The sequence below is a fragment of the Astatotilapia calliptera genome, chromosome 3 (assembly GCF_964374335.1).
Source record: "Astatotilapia calliptera chromosome 3, fAstCal68.1, whole genome shotgun sequence".
NCBI classification, from domain to species: Eukaryota; Metazoa; Chordata; class Actinopteri; order Cichliformes; family Cichlidae; genus Astatotilapia; species Astatotilapia calliptera.
The window spans coordinates 70909253-70935461 of NC_137424.1; the positions used below are offsets into that span (position 1 = coordinate 70909253).

At 41.1% G+C, this 26209-nt stretch overlaps 1 protein-coding gene across 2 annotated transcripts in view; it reads left to right on the forward strand.

Annotated features, from left to right (window-relative positions):
• LOC113018288 (junctional adhesion molecule-like) overlaps positions 1 to 25184 on the forward strand; it is a 71997-nt gene extending 46813 nt beyond the window's left edge. For both annotated transcript variants that reach the window (XM_080299038.1, XM_080299037.1), the window contains exons 3-4: positions 20723 to 21052; positions 21291 to 25184. In XM_080299038.1, coding sequence (XP_080155164.1) covers positions 20723 to 21052; positions 21291 to 21520 — 560 coding nt within the window. In that variant the 3' untranslated portion in view covers positions 21521 to 25184. The remainder of the gene's footprint in view (positions 1 to 20722; positions 21053 to 21290) is intronic.
• Positions 25185 to 26209: the final 1025 nt, after the last annotated feature.

Below are 26209 nucleotides of genomic sequence, written 5' to 3' on the forward strand. Positions count from 1 at the left end.
ACCTCTGGCAGCCGTTCTTCTGAACTGCTTCTTCTCTGCCGTTAGCCACATGGCCACACAGCCTGGGTTTTGATTAGTCAATATATATATTTTTGAATTTCTCCCTCTCAGTGTCTAGTCTTCTGCCTTCCATTTGTACAGTTACTGACCTGGATGTCTCTGTGTCACCAGCCTGTATCTACTTACCACTTATTCTCCTTATGAGGATCTGACCTGATATGTCTAATATGCTGCTGAGAATATAGCCTAGAAGAAGCGTATAGTATAGCTTTTATTTTGGAAAGAGCCATTTCTCTGTAAAAAACTCTTTTCCAAAGATGAGTGATTTCTCGATCAGATTTATTTATTTTTATTTATTTTGTTGTTTCAGCAACATTAAATTTAAAAACTGTACTTTTGAGTTAAAATATAATGGATTGGATTTATATAGCGCTTTTCAAGGCACCCAAAGCGCTTTACAATTCCACTATTCATTCACTCTCACATTCACACATTGGTGGAGGCAATCCACGGTTGTAGCCACAGCTGCCCTGGCTGCCATATCGCGCCATATCAGTTTCTGTGATATTCTTATTAAGGTAAATGTTTTATTAATTTGGCAAGATGTATATTTCACTGAATTGGATATTATAAGGGTGGAGAAAGTCTGGATGCCCCAGTGAGTCATGAAGGTACTACAGGTGGGCAACAGTAAAAACTGAAATTCAGGCTGAAATTAGTCACAGGTGTGTTAAATTACACATTCATCTGAATGTATTTATTTATATAAAAAGTGAATTAAAAATAAAAGGAGGTGATATCACTGACTACTCTGACCTATATTTACTGCTCTGTAAGAACAGATCTTTATTGTCACCGTTACAAAAACTATGAAACACAGCTATTGAAGTTTGTGTGTCAGTGGCAGGTGGGTCACACATTGACTTTAACACTTTGAGTTTGATTGATTAGATTGAGGATTTAGCTTTGGGTGGCGTGTGTGGGATTTTCTGTTTTTTGAGTGGGAGGAACACCACCCTTGTTTTTTGGGAATTGGTGACTTAAAATATTTTCAGTTTTAGTATTTGGACTTTAAGTCGAATAAAGAATAATGCAGCAAATGTTTACACAGTTACTTACAGATTATTATGTTGGTGCAGCTGTCTGCTCAGCTTTGCACTTTTTGATGGACTCAAAGAGATCTGAAGTTTTCTTCTGCCCTTTACAACAAATCTCACACGTAGGAAATCAAAGCTCTTTGTTGGTTTTAAGTAATTAGAATGTATCAAAGCTCAAATGTTTTATGGTTATGTAATTGTTCATTTTAAAGAAATACAAATGTGCTAAAATCCCCTGAACCACTGTTTCTGTTTTATTTCCCGTCACTAATTCCAAAGTGTTTACTGTTAATCTGACAACAGCTTCTTTTGTCTGTTCTCCCACTTCAGCACGAGAGAGGAAGTGAATATTCACAAGTACACACATTAACAATAATCTTTGATATCACTTCACAAACAGAGAGATGATGACAAAACAACAGAAACATTTTAAAAATAGCTCCATGTTTAGGTAGAGCTTGTTTTACAGATGATGATGTACGTAAACTGTACACACTAGCAGGAAATGAATGAGTCCATCTGTACCAATAATACTCACTGAACCAGTTTGACCAGGATACTGATGAACACACACACACATACATGCAAACACACACATGCTCAGTGCTGCTGATGATCGGACAATTGTAGTCAGTAAATTATTGATTTATTGATTGATCAGATCAGTCTGAGGTGACGACTTCATGAAGAGTTTTCACGTCTTTCTGAGACTCACTTCTCCACAAACTCAAAGCTGACTTTAAAGATTCCTCCAGATGTTTTCAGAGTAAACACTATCAGATCCATGTGTTATTGTTTTAATTTTTTCAGGAAATGAAGGCAAGAATAGATCTTTGCTGTAACTTGTTTTGAGCAGCCACATATCCCACATAGTCATATGAGCCTTCAGTTTACTGAGAAAGCACAAACCACTACTTGTTTCTGTTCTCATAGACGTTCACAGACTTGGCAGTTTTGTCTGTAGACACTGACAGCTGGAGTGGGCAGTGTAAAACTGATTCATTTTCATTTTAAATTAATTGTAACTTTTTTCTGATTTAAATCTGTTTTTCAAGCCTGAAGATGTTTCCTGACATGATTGTGGTTATGAGCCGATGACGTTATGCTGAGAAAAACTACCAGATGGAGACAAGAACAGGATAAAGTAAGTGGCTTTGATCACAGTCAGTGTGTTTAACAATTTTACTAATAATGTTTTTGTTTTGTTTTCTTACATTTGTGAACATTTTTTTCTGCATCTATTACTGTTGTTACCTTCACCAAGGAGGTTATGTGTTTAGTAGCACTAGCATGTCTGTCAAAGTTCAATAAAACGTAAACGTTTGTTTGTATTGACGTGTACCAGCTTGTAGGGAATAATATCTGGGATTCCATATATATATAATGTTACTTTGGACCTCTGACCTTTTCTTTAAGGTCAAATGAGGACAAATTTTTCCTAAAATTAATTTTGTCTTTAAAACGTTGAATAAATTGTTTGCATTCATATTTATCAAATTATCCTGGTTCATAGTATTATAAGATAATATCAGTTAAACATATGCTTTAATATAATATTATATATAATATGCTTAAGTTGTTCGTCTCCAGTTATATACACATCAATACCTATTATCCATTTCCTCCTCCTAAATACTGTTCGTCTAATCAAAGTAAACATCTGTCATGCTGCTCTTATCTGAGGCTTGTTGCACTACAAATTTCTGTACATTTAACCAGAACAAAGAAAACTAAGGACTATATAAAAATATATAATTTTGCTCACATAAAAGTAAATACTACCCAACAGAGACCTTAATTCTCATGTGAGGTTTTTGAGTTGTGTGTCTACAATTAATTATAAATAGTGTATATTTTATGTGAGCCTAAGCATGTTAACATGGGGTTTTATTGTTATTCATTAGAACAAGTTGATGTAAATTCACAGAGTGCAGTGGGAAGTTGTCTCCACATCTACCTGTGTCAGTGAAACAAGTCTACTTCCTGTTATGGTCACACCTTAGTTTGCATTTTTGAAATTTGTTAATCAAATCTCTGAGCGTACAGTGGTTTCTCTGTGGCAAGATGTCAGATCTGGGTGTGTCTGTTTAAAACAGCAGTTCACTGGTCAGTTCAGTCAGTTTGGTACAGAGGAAACTTGTTACAGATCATCTTTACAGTTTTAGTTGGAAACATTCACTTTTGTAAACCAGATCTCTCTCTTAGAGATGGGGTGAGGAGTTGAGCCATCCGGGAGAGGCTCAGAATAGAGATGCTGCTCCTCCACATCGAAAGGAGCCAGTTGAGGTGGTTTGGGCATCTGACTAGGATTCGTCTTGGACGCCTCCTGGGTGAGATGTTCTTTGGATATCTCACTGGAATGAGACCACGCAGCAGACCCAGGAACCGCTGGAGAGATTATATCTTTTGTCAGTAGGAAGAGGGAGGACAGGCTTCTCTGCTTAGGCTGCTGCCCCCAGGTCCCATATAAACAGAAGAAAATGGAAGGATTGATTCATGTAAATCCTATTTTTTCCATCCTGATGAGCAGAAGAGTGTTGGAGGGCTTCAGAGATCCTTCAGAACATCAGTAAGTGTTTAAAATGACGTCTTTCAGTTGTTTAGATAATCTGACAGGTTGACTGAAGTCTGTGAGCTTCAGTAGATTAACAGATTGTTAATGTTAACCCATCTGGACCAGGATTAAAGCTTCACTTTACTGGTTACAGATGAATGTCATGTGGAGTTAGTGTTAAGCATGTTATTTACTGTTACTGAAAAAAACCCATCATATTAAATGGATTCAATATGCTTTATCATCTGAAGAACCAAAAACTGTCAGACTGACACAGTATAAAGAGGAAGATCATGTCAATCTGATTACAGTCATGTGATTTAGGAGAAGTGCTGGCAGGAGTCACATAATCTGTCTGCCTCTCTTTCTTCCTGGACTATTTGCTGCTTCTCATGTTTTACATGCGGTTGGTTGTCCTGCTTGTGTTTCCTCACTAAATGTCCTCTATGTGGTAATATATATATTTTACTCCATAGTGTATAGTACACAAACATATTTTTAGTTTGAGAATATTTTTAATAGTTCAGATAGAATAATTCAACGTAGTGTTTCAGTCCAACCTCATGGTAGCAGTGTTACCTCAATATAATACATTTCAAGAAGTTTAACTGTTGAAAATAATAAGTATAGATTTCTTATGCTTATCTTATAAAGTATACGCTACACATACTTGTATTTAAGCACTGGCTCAAAGTAAAATTTATGAAACAGCAGTCACTGACACTATAACAGTTTCACTTCTAGTGTTAACTCGCTGCCAGCAAAAAGACAGGAAGTTAACATTTAATGATTCCTCTTGGTCACACTTTACTCCACTTCTCTTCTGTTCAGTTTCATCACATTTGTCCTTTCTTTCTTTCTGTCACTGCACATGAGAAGAAAACATGAACAGTAAAAAAGTAAATGAAATAATAAATGAAACTAGAATTAAACAATCTTTGTTTTTTCTCTTCAGATGTTTCTAAGTGTAAAAAAATAAGTAAAGTTTGGAAATTAAATAATTTTCTTATAAACTCACATAAAAACAAACCCTCAAGAGAAAAAAACACCCAAAGTACATTAAATTTAAAATTTTACTGTTTGGATCTATTAGTCGGTCAGTCTAGTCAGTCTAAGCTAACCAGAGCTATGTTAGCTCTAATAACAAACATTGAACAGACAGATGAACCAACATTGAAGAAAAAAAAGAAGAAGCTCCATGTTGTAGTAGCCCTTAATTTTAGAGTTTATCAAACTTTACAAAAAGCAGGAAATCTCATTCACACAGTTTTCTTACTGCTGAACCAGTTTAATAGGGATAATGCAAAAATACAACAATACCACAATGCAAACACACACACACCCTTTTCCACTCAGACAAAGCTGCTGAGGATTCAGTGATTATTTAGATCATTAAGTTACTAGTTTCAATTTTTATATTATTTTGAAGTGAGGACCAATAAACACATTTTGTCACTTAATTAAGTGCAGTTATTTAAAACAAAGGGAGCTGAGGAATCCCAAAGCAATTAATTTTGACGTGTGAAACTACTTCAGGTTGCACTACCCCAATAACACACTAGGGGGAGCTCTTTGGTCAACATTTACAGACACACTAACAAAGTGCTTCAAAGAAGGTCAACGAATCTGCACATTACTTCAGTGGTGTAACAGCTCCACCACAAAAACAACTTTAAGTCAAAACAACAAAGCAAAATTGGCAAGATCAACCTAAAGGAGCAACATAACCATAACATGTACAATAAACATACTTTCCTTAGAATCAAAACGAAACAACGTTTTCTTCCCACCTAGGTGGTTAACTGTGCCAAACAACCCACTTGTCCACAACAAAGTCATTTCAGCCTCAGACATCTTGAAAGTTGTGCTCACAGTCTGGAGTTGGAGCCCTGACTCCCCCTCAGATGGCATCAAGGGCTGGTAGGGTGCAAGATGATCAGAGCTCATCCACCCTATTCCAATTGACCATCTGCACTCTGTAAACCATGCCTGACAGTCTGCACAGTGTATTGTTCAACCCACTGACTCATCAGTTTGGGAGAAAGGCCATTCAGAAAACATACAGCCTGCAGACACGTAACAAATCCCAAAAGGTTGTCAATTTTATTTAGATCAAGGCAGGATGCTCCAAAAGAGTGATTTTATTCACCTGGAAGAAATCCCTTGTCCTGCGGGCATTGTGTACTGTAGCGTTGTCCTGTTAAAAAAGAAAAAAAAAAACAGTCGTTATAACACAGACGAGGGCCCTCAGTCATGAGAGATGCTCTCTGCAACATCTGGACATAGCCAGCAGCTGTTTGACGCCTCACACCTCCTGAAGCTTCATTGTTCCACTGAAGGAAAAAGGACCCCAGACCATTATGGTTCCTCTTCCATTGTGGCAGGTACTGTCATGCCAGTAACATTGGAAACCATCAGAACCATCAAGGTTACATTTTTTCTCATGAGAGAATAAAACTCTCGTCCACTTTTCAGTGTTCCATGTTTGGTGCACTCTTGCTAAACACAAACAGTCAGTTCTGTGTTGTTCAATGAGACGAGGCCTTTGAAGATGTTTTGGTTTTGAAGCTCTTCAGTCGCTGTCTGATGGTTATGGGGCTGCATTTGGCATCAGTAACGGACTTCATTTGGGTTGAGGATTGTCCAGTGTCTTCACAGACAGCCAACTGGATCCTGGGGGGGTCTTCCACTTGACTTTTTTGTTCCATAACCCTCAGGATCAATTAAGTAATTCCAGACTTACTTACTTGAGATCACTTTGGTGGTCTTTGGTGGTCTCAGGATCTCATGTCTGCTTTTTGCAGGTGATGTGGTCCTGCTGGCTTCGTCAGGTGATGGCCTCCAGCTTGCCTTGAAACAGCCGAGTGTGACGCAGTGGGAATGAGAATCAGCAAATACTAACTCAAAATGTTAGAAATATTCCAGTGTTAGAAAATCAGCACTGCTCAGTGTTAGTCTTTGTTAATCTTCAAAACTGACTAGGTTACTTTTAAACATACAACACTGTCAAAAGTGTTAATTTAACACTCAACAGTGTTGTATTTAACACTCAGAGGTGTGGACCCATATAGACACTCTCTAGTGTTAATTTAACACTGGAGATTTTGCTGTGCAGAGTAGAGCTGCTGCTCCTCCGCATCGAAAGGAGCCAGTTGAGGTGGGCGCATCCTGGGAGAGGTTTTCCGGGCATGTCCCACCAGAGGCCCCAGGGCAGACCCAGGACACGCTGGAGAGATTATATCTCTCAGCTGGCCTGGGAACGCCTTGGTGTTCCCCCGGATAAGCTGGAGGAGGTGGCTGGGGAGAGGGAGGTCTGGGCTTCTCTGCTTGGGCTGCTGCCCCCACGACCCGGCCCTGGATAAGCGGAAGAAAATGGATGGATGGATGGATGGATGGATGGATGGATGGATGGATGGATGGATGGATGGACATCATAAATAACATTTAGAATATTGGGAAGGGATTCATAATGGTGTTCTTTATAATTTCACAATATAGTGAAGTAAGATAGAAACAAGGTTAAGATAAAAATAAAAATAATTACTAACATTTTGACATTTTACAAAGAACTAATTGCATCGTAAATAAACAGTGCAGATTTTATTTAAGAAATTGAGTTATTTTCACAGTTTCATGGTTGATGGAGTCTTTAAAAGTTTTGTTCACATTTAGTGGAATCTAATGCTTTAGAAAATAAAGACTTCAGTTTTGTAAAGCAATTCACATTTGTGTACATTTCTTGATAGTGTTATAGAAGAAACGCCCCAAAGCTAAACCTATCAAGTGCAGAATGTTTTTGGTTTTTTTTGGATGGAATCAAAAGTTTTGTAGAAATTATTTATTGTAAATGTCACACACCTACATGATAATGACAGAAATGGACTCCTACAGTACTAAAACCACAGGCCAGTCATTTTCAACAATGAACATTGTGTGCACTGTCTCACACACACAAACTCTCAGTTCAACCAAGTCCACAAACAAAAATATAATAATCTACAATAGCATTTACTTTTACAATGCATGTTGTTTAGTGGGACTTCTGGCATTCCTTGCCTTGAACAATCCTCTTTAAATCTGGCTTGTATTCCGTTGTTGCCACTCGAAGCAATTCTTTCACATGAGTGTCAGTCAGAACAGATCGATGCTTTGATTTCACATGTTTTAGGGTAGAAAATACAGACTCGCAGACGTATGTTGACCCAAACACTGACAGTATCTTGAGCGCAGCCCGTTTGACATTGGGGTATTTTTCCATTGGCACAATTTTCCAGAACTCAGTGGTCCCTTCCCTTAAAGCAGGTTTCAATTGGTCCTCTTCACAAAGATCTATCATCTCCAACTCAGCCGCAGCTTCATCTGTGACTAGCGGGACTTTCAAAACAACCGGTCTCTGCATTAAATGGGTCGACGAGGAACGTAATCTGTGGCCTTTTCAATTGTAGATCATGGAACCGGGTCATGAAGCTTTCGTGCAAGTTTTCAATCAGCGTTGCATATCTGGCTCTTTGCTTACTCAGGGCAGCTGGCAACTTGCCCGCTGGCTTTTAGCAGAGTGGGAAAATGCGTTAAATCTCCTTTTTGAATATGTGTCTTGAACAGCTTCAGTTTGTTGACAAACACACTTTGCACCAGGGCCCTGTTTCAGGAAGCCGGTTTAGGTGAAAAACTGAGTAAGTATACCCTGAGTTAACGAAAACTCTGGGTTTTCGGTTTCACAAAGCGAGTTCAGCTGAAGCCTGAGTGAGTCACTATGACGACACACGCCGTGAAGCTAACCTGCCCCCTAGCAGGTTTACTACAACTAACCCTGACTGTCTCCGCCCCTTTGTCGGAAACCTGACAGTAGGAAGTGTCGGACATGGCGTGCCACTTCCTTGAAGAGCCAGTAGATCGTGAAGCCCAAATTCTCCGCAGAGCTCACAGCCGGGAGAGAGTGATCAGAGCGCGTTTGGACATTTTATCATTTCCTGATGATTTTCTGTGTGAACGTTACTGTTTTTCAGCACAATCTATAAGTTATGTGAATAACATCCTCAGGCCATATATTACGCATGTGACACATCGCGGACATCCTCTCAGTTCTGTACATATTATTTGTATTGCACTTCGGTTTTTTGCAAACGGGAGCTTTCTGTATAATATTGGTGACGCTGAGCACGTTTCCAAGGCTACCGTCTGTCGGGCAGTCAGGAATGTTACAGTTGCACTGAAACGTCTCCTGTACTCGTTTGTGGTGTTCCCCGGTCATAGACCCACAAGATTTATCAAAGAGGGATGCCACAAAATTGCAGGTATCAGGATGACCAAAACTTAATGTATGATGTGGTGATACTTGAACTACTACTTAAATTGTACATTTATTTTCAGGGTTCCCAGGCGTGATTGGCTGTACAGATGGCACTCACATTCCAATCATTGCTCCTTCAGTAAATGAAGGAGACTATGTGAACAGGAAGTCTTTCCACAGCATTAATGTGCAGGTACATAGTTCCCTGTAGCATTTCAAACTAACATATTATTCCATTATAGTAATGGATGCTAATTTGTGTTCTCTGCACTGTGAAGATCATATGTGATGCTGCCAACATTATCACAAATGTGGAAGCCAAGCGGCCAGGCTCTGTCCATGACTCACAAATATTCCGTGAATGTACACTGAGCACAAAATTTGGACATGGTGAGTTGAAAATACTTTAAAATATATAAAGACCAATTGCTTCAGGGACATTTGAACTGAAGTGTATCCTTCTGTCTTAGGAGAGTTCACTGGCTACTTGCTTGGCGATAGGGGGTATCCATGTTTACCCTATTTGCTTACCCCTTACCCTGACCCTGAACCGGGCCCACAGCAGCGATATAATCTGGCTAATTGCAGGACAAGAGCCAGAATTGAAATGACTATCGGAATGCTTAAGGCCCGGTTCCAGTGCCTGCAAAGACTCAGGGTCACCCCAGAAAGGGCATGTGACATTATTGTGGCATGTGTGATTCTTCACAACATTGCCACAATTAGAGGAGAACACTGTCCTTCTGAACCAAACATCAGCAGTGATCCAAACCATGAACATTCTGACCCTCCCACGGACATACAAGATGGAAGCGCAGTCAGAGACACCATATGTCACAATCATTTCTTTTGACCCATCACCTCAACATGTTGAAAGAAGAATAAACAGATTTTTTGTTCAACTGGCTTTATTGGTCGCCTGTATTTCCTGTACACAAAGTATTAAAAGATGTAAACCTCATAAAGTGTCTCTGTTGCTTCCTCCTCTGTAACAGCTGTCAATGTTTCGGACAGTGTGCGAATGTGTGTGTGAATGGGTGGATGACTGGATATGTAAAGCGCTTTGGAGTCCTTAGGGACTAGTAAAGCGCTATATAAATACAGGCCATTTACCATTTACCATTATTTTCCTGTAGTAAAGAAATAAACAACATTGCTGTTCTACTGTAAACTCATATAATCTGTGGAGTATTACTCACAACTGCATGTTGGTCTGGCTCAACAGGAGGCTGCACCAGATGCAGTACACCACCACCATCAACTGATAGAATATGAGGTTTATACAGGTCACTTATAACTTACAAGGGACCAAATGGCAATTAACAAACATACCAATCACCTTACACTTCATTGTCATTATGCTCTCAAAGACAACCAAGACTGAGGGACGGCAAAATCAGTAGGAAAATAACTTCACTACAAACTAATCCATTATGGTAAAGAGTTTATCAGATGAATGAGTAGCACTGCAAAGGTGACTGTGAAGAAAGGATGTATGCACATCATGTATTATTTTGAATTTACCCCTTATGTCGGCACTTGTGTCTTGCGGGGTTATTGACTCAGAGGATGTCCCCGCAGAGATGCCTTCGGCCACAGGGCGCCCACTGTTTTGGCTGAGGGCCAACTGCTCAGCCTCTGTGAGTGGTGGTGGTGGAGGACCCCCACCTGTTTTTCGGGCCTCCGCTTTTTTTCTGTTGGCTATAACGGACCACATTTGAGCATACAGAGTAAGCAAATATGTACTTGTAATGTGCTCAGATAATTTCAATAAGTGCTTACAGAGGGGAAATTAATGTAGCCTCTAACTGCAATTGATTTACATGGGACAAACAGACCAAGCACTATGGCTCATAATACAATTACACCTCACCTGTTTGGACTATATTTTTATATTTCATTTTTACTTGCTGCCAGGCACGTTTGGGGCCTGTTGGGTTGCACCTGCGCTCACATCACATCACAAAATAAAATGTATAAAATAACAAATAAAATAACATATGATAAAATAACGTGTTAAATGGGTGGAAATCCCTAGATCAATGTTTATATTAACACTCACGCATTGACTCTGTCGGCTATGTTTTGCCATGCATGCTCCCTTTCTTTTGCAGCTGTGGCTGTGTTACTTTTTTCCGCGGAATTTGCATGTTATCGGCATATGCTGCCATCAGAATTTCGGCCTCAAGCGCTGTGACATACGTTGACCGCGCCTTCTTTCCCTCCGTCTCCATGGTGACTCGCTTAATCTGTGCTCCGCTTATCAGGGCTTTATGTATCCTCGTCCGCGCGCTTCACTTGGGGTTAAAGCAACTCCGCGTTGACTGAACTAATTGTTATCAGCCTTTCTGAAACCGAATATTCCGAGTTGGACAGTTCGGGGTTACTCAACCCTGAGTATCGTTTTTCACTCTGAGTTTTCTAAACCGGCTTCCTGAAATAGGGCCCAGGTCAGGCAGCATTTTTAACTTACCCTGCAGGGTCAGGTTCAGTCTGTCCAAGTGACACAGCATGTCAACCAAAAAGGCCAGATCCATAATCCACTTGAGGTCCGAGAGCTCGGGATAGTCCTTGTCCTTCTTTTCCATAAACAGTTTCACTGCATCCAAAAGCTCAAAGAAGCGAGAGAGTACCGGGCCTTTTGACAGCCACCTCACAGTGCAGTGCAGCAGCAGGTCACCTGGAAGCCCTTGGTCCAGCTCAGCGATGAGATTCTTGAATTGCCTGTGGTTAAGCGCATGTGTACGGATATAGTTGACAATTTCCATCACAGGCTTCATGACGTTATCTAAATTCAATGATTTAGACACGAGTTGCTCCATGTGGATGATGCAGTGAAAATTCCAAAAGTCAGGAATAGTTTGGTCAGCTTTGCACAGCCCCACAAGCCCGTTCACAGATCCCATCAGGGCTGGTGCTCCATCCGTGGCTATTGCAGTTAATTTCGTTATGGGCAGATTTGCTTTTTCAAATGCAGCCATCATGGTTTCTTTCACATCTATGCCACGGGTTCTGTCTTTTATGGCACAATATCCAGGAGTTCTTCTTTGATCACACAATCGTTTGACACAGACCGTGCAAATATTGCCAACTGAGGCTTGTCTTGTATATCACAACTCTCATCCAATGCGACACTAAAATACTCACATGCTTGAAGGTCAGAGTGCAACTGTGATTCAATAGTCGTGTTAATGTCCGATATTCTGTGTTCAACAGTGTGGCGGGACAGTTGGACGTCTGATACCATGCGTTTTAATTTGTCGTTTTCAGGAGACAAGATTTCAACAACGTCACTGAGGCATTTTTTAACGAACTCCCCTTCATTGTATGGCTTTTAGCCCATGCAATGTTCCAAGCCAGCTGATAGGATGCGAGCGTTATGGTCTCTGACTGCTTCGTAAATTTTTGGAAAAACTGTATCTGCTTTTCTGCCTGACTTTTCAAAGTGGCCAGCTCGTGTTTGCGAAGTTCAGTCCCTTTTGGAAATTCCTGGTTGATGTTAGCATGGAGTGAGCTGAAACAGCGCTGAAGATTTGAAGCTTTGAAATGCGCTAATGATGTCTGACATATAAGGCAGAATGGCTTGCCATTGCGTTCAACAAAAAAATGTAAACTCTCCCACTCTGTTAAAAACGTCCTGTGTTCATCTTCATATTTTCTTTTTGCTGTGCATTTTTTTTCCTGCCATTTTAAGGGCGAACTTGCTCCTACTGGGAAACTTTGCAGTATTTTCATCTAACACACATGCGCATTTGATGAAAATACCGTATTGAACTCAAGCGAACGCGCATATTTTAAAACAACGACATAAAAAAAACACAAACCACAAACACAAACTTTGATATGAACGTAAGAGCCGTATGAAACCAGACAAAGAGCCGCATGCGGCTCGAGAGCCGCGGGTTGGCCACCCCTGCTCTTCAGTCTCAGAAGCTGCCTGATGGTTATGGGGCTGCAGTTGGCACCAGTAACGGACTTCATTTGGGTTGAGGATTGTCCAGTGTCTCGACAGACAGCCAACTGGATCCTCCGGCTCAGTGCTGGTGAAATTGTGTGTGTGTGCGTGTGTGGGGGGGGGGTGTCTTCCACTTGCCTTTTTTGTTCCATAACCCTCAGGATCAATTAAGAAATTCCAAATGACTGACTTACTGTGTCCCACCTCATTAGTGATGGCACGCTGTGAGATCTTGAGATCACTTTGGTGGTCTCAGGATCTCATCTCTGCTTTTCGCAGATGATGTGGCCCTGCTGGTTTCGTCAGGTGATGGCCTCCAGAATCAGAAACTTTATCAGAATCAGAAACTTTATTGTCATTGTCATGAGAACAACGAAATTAAGAATGGTCCCCGATCATTGCATCATCCCTAGCAATATCAAAATATAAATAAAACAATAAAATTCAATAAATAAAATAGATAGAATACTTAAAATACTAATAAGATATAACAGTAAAACATTCACATACATTCCCACACACATGCTTCAGACCGTGCATAGATTAACACAAGAGTGGCGTGATGGACATTTTTTTGTAGTATTCAGATGTGTTATTGCAGTTGGATAACAGCTGTGTTTGAGTCTATTAGTCCTTGCTCTGATTGCCCTGTACCGTCTGCCTGAGGGCAACAGTTCGAACAGGGAGTGGCCAGGATGTGAGGTGTCTTTTATGATGTTTTGGGCCTTTTTAAAACAGTGGGCGTTGTGTAGAACTTCCAGTGTGGGGAGAGGGCAGCCAGTGATCTTTTGGGCGGTGTTAATGATCCCTTGGAGTGCTTTCCTCTGAGCCCCTGTGCAGCTAGTGTACCAGATGCATATGCAGTAAGTTAGAACACTCTCAATGGTGGCTCTGTAGAAGGACACCAGCAGTCTCTGTGTGATGTTATTCCTCCTGAGAATTCTCAGGAAGTACAGTCTCTGTTGGGCCTTTTTCAGCAGCTCGGAGGTGTTCACACTCCAGGAAAGGTTCTCCTCTATATTGACTCCCAGGAAGCGGAAGCTTGCCACCCTTTCTACACAGTCCCCATTTATGAATAGTGGTTGGATCTCTGCCTTTTTCCTTCTGAAGTCTATTATGAGTTCTTTGGTTTTTGAAGTGTTGAGGAGGAGGTTATTGGCCTTACACCATGACGTCAGCTGCTCCACCTCGTCTCTGTACGTAGACTCGTCTCCCTTGGAAATGAGCCCCACCACTGTGGTGTCATCTGCAAATTTCACAAAGATGTTGCTGTGGTGGCGAGGAGTGCAGTCGTGTGTGTAGAGAGAGTAGAGCAGTGGACTGAGCACACAGCCCTGGGGTGAGCCAGTGCTGAGACTCAGGGCTGAGGATGTGTGATGGCCAACTCTGACTCTCTGTCTACGGCCTGAGAGGAAGCTATTGATCCACATGCAGGTGCTGTATGGAAGCCCCAGGTCTTGTAGCTTGGCCACCAGTTTGTGTGGAAGGATGGTGTTAAAAGCTGAGCAGTAATCCACGAAGAGCATCCGCACATAGCTACCATGCTCTTCCAGGTGAGTTAATGCAGCATGGAGTGCTGTGGCTACAGCGTCTTCCGTGGACCGGTTTGCTCTGTAGGCAAACTGGTGTGGATCCAGGCTGCGGGGCAGGGCTGCTGTGATGTGTCTGCGGACCAGCTTCTCAAAGCATTTCATTACCACTGGGGTGAGTGCCACCGGTCTGTAGTCATTCAGGCCGGTGATGTGGGGCTTCTTAGGCAAGGGGACTATGGTGGAGGACTTCAGGCAGAGTGGGACAGTCACCTGTGCGAGGGATTTGTTTAAAATCCTGGTGAAGATCCCAGCCAGCTGTCCTGCACAATCCCTCAATATTCGACCTGGCACACCATCAGGACCCGCCGCCTTCCTCGGGTTAACAGCCTGCAGCATGCGCCTCACCTCGTGCTCTTCCAGGGTGAGGGTGGTGCTGCTATGGGTGGCGTGTTGCTGCTGTGGCTCCAATACCTCCGGTACCCTGGTCTCAAAGCGGGCAAAGAAGATATTCAGCTCCTCTGCCAGCTCCAGGTCACCGTCCGCAGCTCCGAGATTGATCTTATAGTTGGTTAGGTGCTGGATGCCTTGCCACACCTGCCGGCTGGTATTACTCTTCAAATGGTCCTTGATCCTCCTCCTATAGTCCCCCTTTGCCTCTCTGATGCCTCTCTTCAGGTTGGATCGGGCTGTGGTGTAGTAATCTCTGTTGCCAGAGCTCGCCTTGAAATGGTTCCCAGCCGAGTGTGAAGCGGTGGGAATGAGAATCAGCACCTCCAAATCTGAGGCCATGGCCCAGCATGGGGACTCCACTCCGGGTCAGGGACGAGAGCCTGCTCCAAGTGGAGGAGTTTAAGTATCTTGGGGTCTTGTTCATGAGTGATTGGAGAAGGGAGCGGGAGACCGACAGACGGATTGGTGCAGTGGCTGCAGTGATGCGGACGCTGTACCGGTCTGTTGTGGTGAAGAGAGCTGAGCGTAAAACCGAAGCTCTCAATTTAAATGGCCTGTATTTACCGGTCAATCTACACCCCTACCCTCACCTATGGTCACGAACTGTGGGTAGTGACTGAAAGAACGAGATCGCGAATATAAGCGGCGGAAATTAGCTTCCTCCAAAGGGTGGCTGACCTCTCCCTTAGAGATAGGTTGAGAAATTCGGCCATTCACAAGGGACTCAGAGTAGAGTGGCTGGGGAGAGGGAGGTCTGGGCTTCTCTGCTTGGGCTGCTGCCCCCACGACCCGGCCCTGGATAAGCGGAAGAAAATGGATGGATGGATGGATGGATGGATGGATGGATGGATGGATGGATGGATGGATGGATGGACATCATAAATAACATTTAGAATATTGGGAAGGGATTCATAATGGTGTTCTTTATAATTTCACAATATAGTGAAGTAAGATAGAAACAAGGTTAAGATAAAAATAAAAATAATTACTAACATTTTGACATTTTACAAAGAACAAATTGCATCGTAAATAAACAGTGCAGATTTTAATTAAGAAACTGAGTTATTTTCACAGTTTCATGGTTGATGGAGTCTTTAGAAGTTTTGTTCACATTTAGTGGAATCTAATGCTTTGGAAAATAAAGACTTCCGTTTTGTAAAGCAATTCACATTTGTATACATTTCTTGATAGTGTTATAGAAGAAACGCTAAGCTAAACCTATCAAGTGCAAAATGGTTTTTTTTTGGATGGAATCAAAAGTTTTGTAGAAATCAAATGAGAAGTAAATAATCAATAAGGTCTAATACTATTCTTATATGATCGGAGATATACCAATTCCTCTGTTTGTGTCTCATCAGTTACGAAAGCTAAAGCTACCTTAATTGTATGAGCAAATATTTGGGTAGAAACTTTCTAGTCCTTATTAAGAAGTTAGACAGGACGCCAATCAGGAAAGTGTTTGAGGGCTTCATTTTTATATATTTACATTGTTGTACAGTGGAACGATTTTAAAGTCCTTTGGTCTCTAGCATGGAGCTGATTGTTTATGGATGAGAGCGGTTACGGAGATCATTCAAGAAACACTCAGAGCTGTTTTAGTTTTCACCTCTTTTCTTATGACTCACTTACTGTTCGTATAGCTCAGCGAGCCTGACGTCACTTAAATGCGACTACCTTAAGAGAACTGAACGCAAGTTTGAAGTTGAAACGATCGGCTGAAGCTCAAATAATCTTTGTCTTGCTTAAACTTTAAATTGAATCTACCGTAGTTACTTTTTAAAACGCATAGTCTGTTATTCGCAGAAAATATCATCAGACTAGCATATTTAGAACAAACTTGTCCGATCATCAGAAAGAAGAACACGGAAATGTCTGCTGTAACTGCGTCACTCTGCTCCACTTTGCTGTTTTTTGGCATCTTCGTGTTTGTCTCGGCAGGTGAGGTTAATAAACCAAAAGTTTCCCCTCTGAGATAAAAAAGGAAAAAATGGTATCTTTGTCGTTTACGTGGTGCCAATACTTCACAAATAATTAGTTTCATGTCGATTCCATTTGTTTGTGTCCGTGAATGCATCACGAGGCTGGGTGGGGTCTACGTGTTTTATCGTAGAGTTAGCATGTTTGCTATCTGTACCACTGTGGGGACTGTCCTTCTGACTAAAGTGAGATCTGTTGTTGAAATAGTGGCAGTGCACAGATTCTGTGCTTTAATCGGTCTGTGGCGTCTGTTGCTCGTGGTGTTTGTGGTCTGTCAGCCAGCAGGGGAGCAGAGCGAAGGCTAACATACCAAAAGCTCCCGAGTGTTAAAAACAAAGACAAGTATCGCTACAGTCACTGTCTTTGCTTTTCGTGCTTTAGTTTTTGATCTTTGAAGTTTTTTAGGTTCTCTTGTTCTTTGTAAACTCTGCTATCACTTCCTGCTCTTTTTTCACCTGCCAACCAATGAACATTCAGAAATGGCCTACGTCATCTGGCTTCCAATGCCGTACAGTCAGGATCTTGTAGAACCGCCCCTGAGTACATCTGGGGCGGGTGACCCTCCTCAACCAAAAAGTGGATGGACAGGTTTGTGGGACAATAAAACCGGCTTAGTGTGTGAAGACTTGTTGGAACACTGCAGGATAGAACCGACCTAAATCCTCTGACCGCAGGAGTTTGGCTCACATATGATGAAGCAATTACCATCTCCATCATACTTGTTGGATGAGAGAAGGCAAGGAGTTGCAGAAAAGGGTGCTGGGTAGGAGTGCTGTAGATGTGATGGTGCAGGATAATGGACAGGTGGATGTGACAGTGGAGTAGACTGTCAACATCTGAGGAGTTCACTATAAGTCTTGGCTTCTTGGCTTTTGACTTCATCTCCTTATCAGCGATTATGAAGCGATATTGTTTGAGTGGCGACACTTATCCACATACGTTCTATAGATTGGCATCTTGCGGCATCATAACAGTAGCTGGAGGCTGCGGTGAAGCAGGAGGAAGAGGCTGCACTAGTAAAAGATGAGTAAAGACCACAGGAATTGTAGATGCAGAGGGCTGTAAAGGCAAAGCTTCAGATGTTAATATAGTTGATACAGAAGAGTCCGCCTGTTCTTGTTGTGCTGCATGCTAAGCCTGATGTATGTGTAGGTGAATCCCTTGTAGCTGTTGTTGGACTGTGAACCACAACAAGGTAACTGCACACTAGTTGAGGGAGACAACTGTAATGTGGCTAAAATGCAGCTTTGTGGCATGAAGGGTAGGACAGGTGAGCACTCTGTGGATATGAAATCAATTTGACCATTTAGTCCATTTCCACTTAAATTAGATCAGCCTTCAAACTCTTTCATCTTCTGGTGTCTTGTCTACCAACATGCATCCAGCCACTCCCATCTATCATCTGGACTACAGGATATCTAGCAGTTTTCCCCAGGCTATAGGTGTCACTGCATTAATTGGTCTCAGTGGAGATGTTTGCCTTATTGTGCTGATTACAGGACAATGACGAGGGAGGTTAGGTGAGTTTAAGGCTACGTCCACACCTACACGGAGATTTTTGAAAACGCAGATTTTTCCATGTGTTTGCACCTTTCGTCCACACGTAAACGATGTTTTCGGTCACTGAAAACAGAGATTTTTAGAAACTCCTGCCAGGGTGGAGATTTTCAAAAACTCAGTTTTTGCGTTTATGTGTGGACGAAGAAAATGGAGAAAGCGCAACGTCAAAGGTGTGCGGCTTTTTTGATGTTACAAGGGCGGACTTACAGAAAATACTGTTACTGTTAATTTTACTCTATGCAGTGTTTAAATGTTTACATATACACATGAAGTTACTGTCGCTCCACACATAGGACTCAGTTCTGCTTCTATGCACCATCTTTGTTTACTCTTTCCCACCCAGGCTTCTAGACTTCTGATTGGCCAACATTTCTACACAGTTAGGAATATATTGCCAACTGTTGCTTTGGCATGTTCCTGGCAGCGTTTTCCTTCATGGGATTGGGCGTGGGATTTAAAAAAATGAAAATGGAAAAGATCTCTGTTTTCAAAAATACCCGTGTACCAGTAGCCTGGATAGATTTGAAAAAGGCGTTTTTGTCAGAAAACGCTCCGCGTCCACACTAGCGTTTTCAGTCATTTTCACAGAGTGTGCGTCCACATTGAAATGGCCAAAAATGCAACATTCCAGTACTGCGCATGCTTGCCGTTTATTTACTTTCCGGCTCTTTTTTTTTTTTTTTTTTTTTTTTGCCTGTCCCATTTGGTTCTTTAGCCGTCAGAATTGTTGTCTGAAGACCAACAAAGATACCCAATGGATTTATTTTGCCAAATGGATCATCGTGGCATTGCCGTATTGGTCCATTTGATCGACCTTTATTTTTATTATTTATTTTATTTTATTTTCAGTTGTTACAGACGGGACAGACATGAGTGAGGGACAGGAAAGGGAGAGAGAAAGATGAAGGAAAAGAAAAACAGAAGGGGAGAGGGACAGTGAGAAAGGGAAAAAAATCTCCTGGATCACCTGTTGAGAGAGAAAGAATAGAAAACAAGCAAAAAAAACCCAAAGCAACATACTAAACACAACACCATCGCATTAATCTAGCTAAGTGTAAACAGCAGTAAATACTAAATATTCAATGTTGTTGTGCAGCATGCAGGACAGACAGCGCACAATGTGCTTTGAAGTAGCAACCAAGAAAGGTGTGATTTAAGTCTATGAGCAGTGAACACCCGTGTGCATACCTGTGTGGATCAGCGCGCTTGTATTCAAATGGTTACTTTCCGGCTCTTTGAAACGTCGCGGCAAAATGTTGATGAAAAGCAAAAAAATAGCTTTTTAAATGGACTAACAATGAAGTGGAGTTGTTGCTACGAGTAACACAAAAGTACAAAATTGCAAAAGCGAGTGAGAATTAAAGAATTTGAAGAAAAGCTATCTGAAGCATGTACAAACTGATATTAATCTTTAATAGGGCTGTCAAAATTGAGAGCGAACAAATCAAATGCTGTATAATGCCCTCCGCTATCTTACTTTAATTGGTCACATGACTGCATCATATGACTAATATGCGTCATCGTTATAGAAAGTCTCCGTTTTTACTGTTCACACTGCGAAGTGAAAGCACGGCTTTCAAATGTATGCGTTTTCAAGAGGTTTCTAAAATGCTGCATTTTCCATCAGCGAAAACGCCGTCTCAGTGTGGACAAGAGGCCAAAACAGAGAGAAAGCGATGCGTTTTCAAACGAAAACCCAGCGACGTAGCCTAAGTCCTCCAGGTTTCTGGAGATGTGTTACATCATAAATCTCTCTGGGTGTAGTCATAGCACAGTTTGTATATCTCCGGCTTTAAGGACCACTTCTTAAAACTGCATTGAATCGCTGGTGTTTATACGACTTCTGCTGTTATAAATAATGAGCTCTTTGGTTATTGTAAAAAGTGGTACAAACAGCACTGTTTTAACCCTCTGAGGGTTAAAGCCTTCTACTAAATCTAACCCTGTGCTATGGAAATAGGAGATTCTGGCTTTTTGAAAAATGCTCCAAACTATAAAAGGAGAGAAAACACAAAAACAGAAAAGACACATTGGCTTCAGCAGGAATAGAATTAAAGTTAGATCTGCTGAGGGTGGGTGTGCAGTGGCACTAAATGTGCTAGCAGCATTTTTCGCTTTAATGATAGCTGGAACAAACATTTTTTCCTCCTCTTAGATTTCACTTAATGTAGCTCTGCAGCACCTTTATCTTCTCCTCATCCTCTCAATGATAACAGCTCTCATTTTGTTCAGTATCACTGAACACAGCAACTGTCAGTGTGAACAATGTGTAATATAACCTCTGCTCTGTGTTGTTTCCTCTTTCAGACCAGAAAAACATCACAGCTGAGTCTGGACAGAACATCATTCTTACATGTCGAGCTCCAAACAACAACATCATAGGTGTGGAGTGGAACAGAGCTGACCTGAGAGATGAATATATACTTTCGTACAGAGACAAGCAGTTTGATCCTGATGGTCAACATCCATCTTTTATGAACCGGGTGGATCTGCAGGACAGACAGATGAAGGATGGAGACGTGTCTTTGATTCTGAAGAATGTGACGATTAATGATACTGGAACATACGAGTGTCGTGTCTTCAGTGGAGAGACAAGATCATGGGAGACCATCAACACCGTCAACCTGACTGTTTCAGGTGAGTGAGTAGAGTTGAGTGTGTGTGTGATCAGAGGTGAAGCTGCTTCCTGGTTGTTGATGTTTTTTTCTAAAGATGTTGTTGATGAGACTTTGTAGAAAGCAGCTGGTCTGAGTGATGTGATCAGAGTGCAGTAGATAATGTCTGACAGCAGTTTGAAGAGGAAATGGATTCTGTTCTGTTCTTCACTCATCACCTACCTGACAGCTGACACCTCACACCTGTTTCTCACCTGCAGGTCAGACAAGAGGAGACACAGAGGATGGAGCTGTTGGACTGATAGTTGGTCTGTCAGTTTCTGCTGCTGTTCTTCTTGTTGCTGCTGTTGTTGGTTCTTTGAAATACAGAAAATGTAAAAAACCAAAACAGAGTCAGGATTCATACCAGCCTCCTGATGAACTGCACCATGGAAATGGCTCAGCTATTCACACAGAATCAGAAAAGCCTGCATTGCTAAATCAAACATAAGGATAATCTGTGACTGTAGAGACTAAAACGATAACATCCAAGTAAAAAAAAACAGAGGAGTCCAAAGACTTTTTCCAGGATGGACGATGGTTTGATAAATACTTGGGCTGAAATAACAGAGCGGTCATCATCATGCCCACAATATTTTCACTTTGCCTGAAGTAAGACTCAAAAAAAGTGATTATAAAACCAAGAAGAACACAAGTTGAGGTCACCAAAACTGTCCAAGTCAGCTGATCATCTCAGTGTTACGTTCATGTTACGTTCTTTTTATTTAGATCTTGTTTGTATGTGTTTGTTCATGTTTTCACGAAAAGAAAAGTTACATATATATTTTAAGATTTTCTATTTTTATTTTAGAGAAGGTTTTCAGTTTGACTCAAAGCTCAACTTCCACTGATGTTTAGAAAAAAATAACGGTTTGCTCCCTCAGTATTAATTAATTCAGTGTCTTGTATGTTATGGAATCAGAATCATTGAATCATTGAATGAGTTTTTCAGGTTTAGCAGCTGTTTGTAAGATCAAACGGATTCTCATGTCTTGATCAGGTGTTACAGTAACCTTACGTACTATATGATGGGGCTGGGTTTGTTGTTGTTGATACCCTGCAGCAGATAAACAAATGAAACAGAGGCTGTTCCCTTTAACAGGAAGTAATAAATTGGTGAGTGGAAAGTTGTTTTGATGTGCTCAAACAAATTTAAGCAAATTTAATGATGTTACTCCTGAACTAAAATGGGATTTTAATGGAGAACAGAGTACAGATTTTTCAGGGATTTTTAAATAATGGCGGTGAGATTGAAGTTGTAATTCTATTTTCCAGAAACAAGTTAAAATTCAATTTTGAGAAAAAAGGATTTGATATTTCTGCCACAGCTGCTATACTCTCTACAAAACTTTATGTAGGTGACTAAGTGAAACAAATTGATCAGTCATCTTGTGATACAATATACATCTTTATAGCACAGGGGTGTAACCATCGATAACCCTTTATCTATCTACTGCCAGCCGTTTCATTTTATACAAATCTCCACATGCATCTTTCAACACAATCTTTTCAGTTCTTATACCGATAACCACACTGTGTTTGTGCACTAAAAAAAGAGACCAGTTCCATCCCTATGACTAAATCTGATTCTGAAATCACTAACTCTGAGGTTCTAGCAATCGTGGCAGTTTGTCTGAAAACACAACTATAATCTTCACATATTGAATGTATTCTCAAAATGATTAATTTTTTTTTTTAATGTGGTCCATAATACTTCATTATAGGTTGGACCAAGAAAGTACTCCAACTGCACACCATGGTTTTCCCTTTTATGTTTGTTGTACATATTCAGAGCAGTTCCTGTTGGATGGAAACCTACCTACAAAGAGTAGATTTTTCAGTCTCTGTGACCTCATAATCAAATCCCTGATTTTCACTGATGACGTGTTCCAGGAGGCTTCAATGGCCTCCAACACTCAGTGACAGAACAGTTTGCACTCTGTGACGGGAATCAGCACCTCAGTTTGAGGCCATTCAGAGGCAGAAATGGCTAAATTTAAAAGAGAGGGTGAAATGCTAATTCATCGGCTTGTTTCGCTAGCTCAGATTTTAGGAGCTGAAACACATTTCAAGATGGAGCTCTCCTTTCCAGGTCATAGGCAGGAGGTAGCAGAGGTGGAAAGTAGCGAAGTACAAATAAATCTTTATAGTACTTCTGTAGAATTTTAAGGTATCTGTACTTTATGTTGGCATTTGTTTTTCTGGAAACGTTTTACTTTTATTCACTGCATTTTGGCACAAAATGCCTCTACTTTGTACCTCTCACATTTTTAAAGCAGACTTAATTTTTTGAACACATTTATGAGGTATTATTTTTGGTCACCGCATGAGCGCAGATGTACAAACAGAGGACAGAGGGGTGGCTGTACTTCAGCACCTACGGAAGAGGAGCGAGCATAGAGTGTGTAACTTTTTATTTATTTTTTTTAAATCTGTGAAGTGTTTTTAAATCCAGTGTTTCTATTAGCAGAACATTTGGGGTAGCTTAGGGGGTGTAGAAAGTCCTCTGCTGATTAGAAGGTCAGTGTTTTTAATTTGTTTTTGCTTCAGCCTGCTTGCCAAATATTGGGCATGCAGTTTATTGTTTTGGGGAAGATATTGACCCCAAGTTTTTCTCCAGTGCCTCCATCAGAATATGAATGTATGTGAATGTTAGACAGAAAACGCTGTAGATCATCAGATTAAAAAAATTGCTTTTTGTAAAGCACTTTGAGTGCTTAGATAGCACGGAAAAGCACTATATAATAATCCCTCCATTTACCATTACCAAGAACAAATATCAGGAAACACAAAAACGGTTTGTATGCAGCTTGCTGTACACTGGGACTGTCACGTGTGATCGCGGGGACTCAGGTCAGAGCAGGATTCAGTTCAAAAACCAGTTTTATTCACACAATCACCAGGTGCAGAATATATACAGTGGAGGAATCCAGGGTTCCAAGGGCCAAAGGGAGGTCTGGGAAAGGGAAGGCTCTCTCACACTCCAACTCACACACGTCCAAACGGCGGGTAGGTCAGAGGTCTGGGAAAACTACACACAGGAAAGGTTGGTTAGACGAAGTCACGGGTTAACACTAAGAAAACGTTCACGAGCGCTAGAGTAGATCACTATGGGGCACCATTTGTAAAGCGAAACATGCTGAAATGAACGGCAACATTTTTTCACATTTAGCTCAAAACCTAACAAAAACATGTTTTGTCGAGTCATTTTTTAGAACATTTAGAAAAATATTTGTAGCCTTTCATATTTAAAACAAAATTTGAAATGTAAAATATAAAAGCTAAATGTTAAATCAAGTCATTGTTTGTTAAATCAGATGTTCAGTTCAATTTTGTGAATATAGTGTCAAATTGCAACATTTGCCCCGAGACACTTAAAACTGTTAGGTAAAAACTCTACAATAATAGAAGAAAACAGAGAAAACCCAAATATTCCTACGAGCAAGGACATTGGTGAAAGTGAGAAGGAGAACATTCCTTTTAACAGGAAGTGTCAATAGAAAATTGTACTTAGGTAGTCAGTATAATCTTTTAATGATATAAGTTTGCATATGGTAGAATACTGCATGTTGACCTTTTGATGACTTAGGCTGTTGGGTGTAGGAGTGTTTAGCTTATTTTAGAGTTTAGAAATGTGTTAACATAGAATGTAGAACTATTGTAGAGACACTGCCCTCAATATAATAAAGGCTTCACTGTGTCGTGAACTTAGGAGTAGATTGTAGGAGACCCCTCCCCCACTTGAACTGTGAAAGTAAGACAAAGAGGAGTTAATGCTGAGTGGAAATTCCCCAGAGGATGTATGGGTGGGGGTCTCAACATTTGTAACTGGATAACTGTGGTCTGGAAGGGAGATGGGTTTTATGACATCTAGGGAGTCACCTACACCCACAGTGTTTTAACTGTCACGCACACACATCCACACGCACACTCACTCATGTGCACTCACACACACACACACGAGCACTCACATAGACACGTGGGAACGCGCACATGTAGGTATTCATGTGCTCGTGCACATAGACACACACACAGAGTTTGCAGCACACCATAGGGGTTTTATGATGGGGACGCCTCTATATAAATGAAGATGAATAAAGATTTTGTGAAAATGATTACTGAGTCCGGTGCCATCTCTGGATGCTCGAGGAATAAAAGAACCGAGGTAAAACTGATTTCCTAACATGGGTGGTGATGATGGGTTTAGATTTTATTATTGTCATTTGTATTAAGAAATATTTAACCATATATGCTTAGAGGTGTATAATCAATTGTGTAGTGATAGGATGTTTGATCCTTAATAGTCTGCAAAGACTTTGTGTGCATTCCAGAGTGCTCTGGCATTCACACCAACATCCTGGGAGCATGGGAGAGGTTGTACCTTCTCTTATTGTTTTATGGTAGGATAAACGTAGCTATATCTGTTTTAGTCTAAGTGCCTTTTGTTTAGATGAACCGCTGGACTTCCAGACCAGCAGGTTTAGGGAAGTCTTTATGGGGTCACACTCTGACACCCCCCCCCCCCCCCCCACACACACACACACACACACACACACACACATCCACATTCAAATGTAATGAACAAACACACCCACTGGTGTATATAAATAAAGACCAGGGCAGTGGCAGGGCGCAGGTCCCGGAGCCCTCACTCCCGTGCGAGTGCTCTGTGGCTGCCCTTACTGCAAGTAAATCTGTGTGTTTCTCCTCTCTGATTCGAAGCTGAAGAAGTGTTTAAGAATATATCTCTTGACAGGAAGCAACCTCCAGCAGAAATATGTTACGGTAGTGGTGACCATCTAACTTGACTGATTAGTTAGTATTTAAAGTCCAACATCTCCCTCTAGTGGCCATATATAAACCATGAGTGAGGATGTTGTTAATGTAAAATGTGAATCATAGGCTGTATCCCAATTCAGGGTCTGCAGCCTTAAATGTCCTCAAGGGCCGCGTACTCAAAGACCGCTAAGGCCGGAAGTGACAGGCTTGTAGGCTTGTGAAATAGGACGGTCTAGCCTCCATCATGCTGCCCAGGTTGCCTAGCAACCAAGACACTAACAGCTGGAAATGTTTCATACAGCATTATTTGACAGAAATGAAGGAGAAAATCTTTTGTTCATTTGTTTGTTTGTTTCTACAT